Source organism: Branchiostoma belcheri, unplaced genomic scaffold (assembly GCF_001625305.1).
Source record: "Branchiostoma belcheri isolate BF01 breed outbred unplaced genomic scaffold, Haploidv18h27 scaffold145, whole genome shotgun sequence".
Classification (NCBI taxonomy): domain Eukaryota; kingdom Metazoa; phylum Chordata; class Leptocardii; order Amphioxiformes; family Branchiostomatidae; genus Branchiostoma; species Branchiostoma belcheri.
Genome location: NW_017802880.1, coordinates 411,140 through 417,543, shown reverse-complemented (window position 1 = coordinate 417,543; position 6,404 = coordinate 411,140). Strand labels below are relative to the sequence as shown.

Sequence of the window (6,404 nt, the reverse complement as noted above, 5' to 3'; positions counted from 1 at the left end):
TCTCTCTCTCTCTCTGTGTGAGTGAGTGAGTGTGTGTGTGAGTGAGTATGTGTCTGTATGTGTGAAAGTGTGAGTGTGTGTCCGTGTGTGTGCCTCTGTGTGTGTGTGTCTGTGTGTGTCTGTGTCTGTGTCTGTGTGTGTCTGTGTGTGTGTGTTTGTGTGAGTGTGTGTGTGTGTGTGTCTGTGTGTGTGTGTCTGTGAGTGAATATGTGTGTATGTGTGAGTGAGTGAGTGAGTGAGTGTGTGTGTGTGTGCGTGAGTGAGTGAGTATGTGTGTGTGTGTGTGTGAGTGTGTGTGTGTGTTTGTGTGTGTGTGTGTCGATTCCGCACTTAGACCTGGGGAGTCGAGTTATTTGAGATTGGATTTCACGTGAGTGCCCTCGGTGTCCTGCTGGGGTCATGTTGGGTTGCGAGGGGGCAGAAATGTGGCAATTCGACTGATGGTGTAAACGTGAGAGCAAGTTACGTCAAACAATCGTATGAGTAGAAATCTAATGTATGATGTGATTCAGTTGGGTATTTCCCCTCATGTTCATTATACCCCAAAACAGTCGATCCTGGGAGTCCAAAATGTCAGACTTCTTGTTACTGTGGATATAGACGCCATCTTACACGGTTGGCATGGCGACGATGATGATGACGTCATCTACACGGTTGGCATGGTGACGATGATGATGACGTCATATTACACGGTTGGCATGGCGACGATGATGATGACGTCATCCCACACGGTTGACATGGCGATGATGATGATGACGTCATCTTACACGGTTGGCATGGCGACGATGATGATGACGTCATCTTACACGGTTGGCATGGCGACGAAGATGATGACGTCATCTTACACGGTTGGCATGGTGACGATGATGATGACGTCATCTCACACGGTTGGCATGGCGACGATGATGATGACGTCATCTTACACGGTTGGCATGGTGACGATGATGTTGACGTCATCTCACATGGTTGGCATGGCGACGATGATGATGACGTCATCTCACATGGTTGGCATGGTGACGGAGGCTGGCGACTGGAGCTGTCTCCTGATGTCCCTGTTGAAGTACCCGTAGACGATGGGGTTCACCAGGCAGTTGCAGTAGCCCAGCCAGTGGGCCACGGGCCAGACGTACATGAACAGGTCGCGCGCGATCGTCTCCGGCAGCTGCGCGAAGACCCCCAGGAACTGCAGGACCCAGAGCGGCAGCCAGGACAGCGCGAACAGCACCACGATCATGATCAGCATCTTGGTGACCTGCGCCCGCTTGCGCGCCCGGTCCGAGTACCTCTGGGAGCTCCGGCTCATCTGCTGTCTCCCCCACAGCTTCCGAGACACCTCCCCGTACATCACCGCCATGCTCATCACAGGCAGGAAGTACACGAAGACGAAGAGGGTGGTGGTGAAGGCCTGGTCGTACTCTATGGTGGGCCACTCCTCTTTGCAGATGTAGACCTTGATTCCTTGATCCTCCAGGTAGCGACCCTTCAGGACGAAAGCAAGCGGGAGCATGATGAACAGGGACACCAGCCAGGACACCACGATCAGCTGGTACGCACGTTTTCGGGTCATCTTTGGCTTCTGTGGGTGCACGATAGCTCTGTACCTGCGGAAACGAAACAAAAAGTCAGCATGAAAGTTCATCTGAGTTGGTAAATTACATTATGAAAAACTTAAACTTCAAGAGAGGCATAAAAGAGGCCATATACATCAGGGCACTTCAACCATCGCTCAACCGGGACGGGGGCGATATTGACTTCAGACAACCTTTGACCCATTGGTGACGTCACACGTGGGAAAAATCACGTGTCCACAGCATTTGGGTCAGATAGCTGAGGAAGACTGAGTGATTCAGTCGAAAATTTCTGGTGAGTCAAATTTTGAGTTGGAGAACAGTTTAAGTTTTTCATAAAACAAAAAGACATTTCAGTTTCACGTTGTACTCTCTGCTAATAGATGGTTTGATAGTAATAAAAGACAAAATCTATGTACTAGTATGCCAGACAAGCGGCGTAATTGTCTGCCATTGTGTTTTCCAGTAAAACAGAAGCTCACAAGGCATGCGTGGACATAGTACAATTTTCTGTGGAATCGTCACCAAAATACCGCCCCAATGATTGAAAATGAGCGCCATTTTATAATGGATTGTACACTCTACAATGATAATCGCCTATTACTGTTCACTTTTCTTTCCACTTTTCAACTGATTTCAATACGTTAGATCCTATAGATAAATTCAATCAAATTCTCCGAGGAGATAACTAATACAGTACTCAAATAGAAAATACATTAAATAATGTTTCAATCTTAAAGACTACATGTTGGAAAATAGTTAAACCTTTATTGTTACCACTGATATATATTCTGTATGTAATTTGCCACATACATATATTCTGTACGTAGGATGAAGTTATCCATACGTGTATTTAACCTTGTTAGACCTTAAGTTGTAGAAGACCATGGAAAAGTCCCTGTACTTTTTGTTGTGTCAATAAGGCTGTGGAAGACGAAATACACTTTATCTCAAATTGTTCCTTTCATAGCAACGCTCGAAATGAGTTAACAATTCAAACTTCTACAATTTTCCCAATTTTACTAAACTTACAGACCAAGAAAAACTATTCTTCTTTTAACTTCCCAAAACCCACTGATTTTAGAAAAGGTGGGACGTTACGTCTTCCATGGTCTAAATAAGAGAAGTCAAACCCCTTAGACATAGTTTTAGACATAGTTATAGCTCTAGACAACTACCTTTTATCATGTAGATTTTAGTTATTTTATACTACGTTTCATTGTTCTTTTATTTTTGTAATCTGCAATTAGCCCCCCGGGCATGAATTTGCAATAAACTTCATCAATAAAGAATCTTTGCTAACCTGTAGAAGGCGACGGCGCTCAGTCCCAGCACGGACGCAGCGACGGAGACTCCCTCGATCATACGGGAGAGTCGGCAGATGGCCTCGGCGAAAGCGTAGCCTGGGAAATGAAAAGAAGCCGTTATAAACCAGTAAATTCTCTCGTATATTACGGGATCATGTCTTGTTATTGACTATTCTCTCTTCGCAGCTAAGGGGGCTGAATTATGAGGAGCTTACACTTACTCAAAGTAAGATACAAAGAACATTGCCAACCTAGTGCCAACGGCTACTCCTCAGCTATTTTCCACCACCTACAACACAACCAGGGTCACTCTTTCAAACTCGAGTCCACGGATATCTTAGACCGCGAAACACGCTGGTGGGAACGGGGTGTTAAAGAGGCAATATATGAAAGAATGTAGAACCCCACCCTCAACAAGGAAGGGGGGCTACGGGTGGATCTCTCCTGCACTTGGGATTTGGCACTCCCAGCCCCTAGAACAGACAATACTTAAGCTCCTGTTCTGTATAACAGGAGCTTTCTGACTAATTTGCATTATCTTGTCTTGACATGTCTGACTTTTGTTCCATTTTCGACTTCCAAAAATTTGTCTTCACTTTATTTGTATATCAATCAAAAGGTTGTGCTTATAAACCTGCATTTCCCCTCTGGTCTCTCAGTCACTTAGCTGAAACGTCTGACGTTTTCAAAATCATATCCAGTTGCTTGAGTAACTGCTTTTTGGCGTATCGTATTACCTGGATGTCTAACCTTCATCGACGTAGCTTACACTTTTGTTGGGCTGAATCGCAAGGCTTTGCAGATGCTGCCATTTGCGCTAAATCAGGTGACCTCAATACGACCCCAGGTGACCTCAATACGACCCCAGGTGCGGCCAAGGTTTCAGAACCATTCACACTGGGAAGGACCCCTACTCTCTTTGAAGCTTCACTGGGGTGTGTGGCTCCATTTAACGTCAGGAACGTCCCTAACCAAAGCTAGGTACTCATTTCCACCTGAAGTAAGTAGAGTCGTCAAAAGTACCTTTCCCAAGGGCACAAGATCGGTGAAAAGGCAAGATTCAAACTTCTTGGTTTTGAGCCGAACACTCTGCTGTTACTTCACACGACCTCGCAAGAGTATACTGATGACTAATAAATTGGTGGACGTCCCAACTACTAAGACCCTAATACCAGCCCAGAAGAGAACAAGAAATAGCCATGCCTTCAAGTACCAGAGTTATCAACCAAGGATTGAGGTGTTCAAGAATTCATTCTTTCCTAGAACTATCGCAGAGTGGAACTCGCTGTCAACAAGTACAGTAGGAGCATTGTCATTAGATAGATTTAAACAATGTCTAGAGTTAGAAGTTCAAGGGTTAGGTGTAATGAGTTGATCGGTGTAATGTAGCCAGTTGCCGCCGCGCCGCGTGCCTGCGAAGCGGTGTGTTACGCCGAAAGGCGGTTATACCGGCTATACAGATACAGATACAGACTCGGGGGCCCAAGCTCATGTCACCTCTTCCCTACCCCTAGAGCTATCTCCCAACTAAAATTCGTGACCCTAGCATGTCTAGATCGCGAGATATCAAAACCGGAAGTTCTGCTGCAGTACCAACAAAAGCCGCCAGGGGGCCCAAAATCTAATCATTTCCAGGTCTCATCAAGACCTACCCATCTACCAAGTTTAATGACAATGTATATTTAGTACTAAGCTTCTTGAGTTATGCTGTTCACAGACAAACAGACAGACAAACGCTACTGAAAACATAAGCTTTTTGCCCAGTTGGGTGTCGACACCTTCGACGCCAGGAGGCGAAAGCTGACGCACTCTTTTGCGGCTCGCCTCCTGGCGTCGGGAAACGACATCATGAGTCTGCTTTTACGCTCTGATGCCTTCCCCAGAAGTTAGTTCTGGCGTCGATACTGCCAGTTGGTAAGCAGACCTTAAATAGGCCTTCGCTCAGTTTCTTTTATCCTAGGCATTGTATTTTTAGATCTATGTATTTTGTGTTGTCTATGTTGTCTATGGGCTCTGCCTGAATCAAACAAATAAAATAAATAAATAAGAATAACCAAACAAGAGTGTACTAACCAATGAGGATGTTGTCCACAAGTGTGAACGGCATGCAGCACACCGTCACCATGATGTCCCCGACAGCCAGGTTCAGCAGGAAGTAGTTGGTGACGGTGCGCAGGCGGGGGTACTTCAGCACCACGATGCACAGCCCGACGTTGCCGCCCAGGGAGAAGAGAAACACCAGCCCGTAACTGACGATGAACAGGCCCGTGATGGGGATGTCGTGCTTCAGCTGGGACGTCAGATCCCGGGTGTAGTTTGCCGCCATGCCGCCCTCGCTCAGGTTCTCTGACGGCTCCGGCGTCGTGGAGACGTTCCAGAAGTAATCCAGCATGGTATCCATGTCTTCAACCCCGTTTTCTCGTACAGTCTCTTTTTAAAGACGTGCAACAAGTCTCACTCACACACTCTTCGGTTCAGTTGGTGCGTAGCATCCAGTGGCTTATTCAACAGTTTGCGAGTCTTCAAGTCGTGACGAGAGGAAACTCAATCCGGCGTGATGTGAATCCCTGCAAACATCAAGACAAGGTGTATTGTTATTTTGGACTGTTAAATTTTTCTTCTCGGTCATAAGATGTTTAATTTACAAGACTTGAGAAACATCAACCACACAGAGAGAGGCAATACAAGCACACACGCGCACACACACGCACGCACACGAACACACGCACGCACAGAGAGAGAAGACAGAGAGAGAGAAGAAAGACAGACGCACACACACACACACACACACACACGCACGCACGCACGCACACGCACACACACACGCACACACACACGCATACGCACGCACGCACACAGAGAGAGAAGACAGAGAGAAGAAAGACAAACGCACACGCACATACACACACACACACACACACACACTCACACACACACACACATATCACACACACACACACACACACACACACACACACACACACACACACACAATATGCGCGCACACAAACACATGCAACCTTTCGGTTTCCCCAGGATCGAATGGACTTTGCTACTCATTGTTTGAATCCCTCCAATTCGAAGACACAACAAATTAAAGGTTACCACTAGACTCATCCTTGGTCCATTAGTACATAGACAGTGAGACACAGGTGTGATCTCGTCTGGAACTTAAAAGCTAGGTAAAGTGTTTTGCATTAAAGGATAACTCCCGCCCTCCATTATATTGTACATAGCTTCAACCCACACATCCGGAGTTCGACGTTCAAACTGACGGTTGGTAAAGGTTAGCTTTGTTCACGAAATGCGAGCACGGTCGCGATGCGTACTCGTAATTACAATGAATACACCACGTGCGTCATAAACGATATACGTAACCAGAGCCAATTTGTAACACTGCAACAAAAAGCGGGATTAACCAATGATGATATAGAGTGAGTGTGTGTGTGTGTGTGTGTGTGTGTGTGAGAGAGAGAGAGAGAGAGAGAGAGAGAGGAGGGAGAGAGAGAGAGATGGGGAGAGAGAGGGA

The 6,404-nt window shown here is 46.4% G+C and overlaps 1 protein-coding gene across 1 annotated transcript; it reads right to left on the bottom strand.

Annotated features, from left to right (window-relative positions):
• Positions 1 to 766: 766 nt before the first annotated feature.
• On the bottom strand, positions 767 to 5,276 carry LOC109464992 (neuropeptide FF receptor 2-like). Its single transcript, XM_019762110.1, has 3 exons — positions 4,949 to 5,276; positions 2,872 to 2,971; positions 767 to 1,601 (listed from the first exon to the last, which is right to left on the bottom strand). The coding sequence occupies exons 1-3, from the start codon at positions 5,274 to 5,276 to the stop codon at positions 998 to 1,000; spliced, it is 1,032 nt and encodes a 343-aa protein (XP_019617669.1). The 3' UTR covers positions 767 to 997.
• Positions 5,277 to 6,404: the final 1,128 nt, after the last annotated feature.

What these genes read in the sequence shown, in the direction of transcription:
- LOC109464992 (XM_019762110.1), bottom strand. Translation starts at nt 5,276, where the DNA reads ATGGATACCATGCTGGATTACTTCTGGAACGTCTCCACGACGCCGGAG. An exon ending in TGTGGACAACATCCTCATTG is followed by an intron (nt 2,972 to 4,948) that starts GTTAGTACACTC and finishes TTCATTTCCCAG; the next exon opens with GCTACGCTTTCGCCGAGGCC. An exon ending in AGCGCCGTCGCCTTCTACAG is followed by an intron (nt 1,602 to 2,871) that starts GTTAGCAAAGAT and finishes TCGTTTCCGCAG; the next exon opens with GTACAGAGCTATCGTGCACC.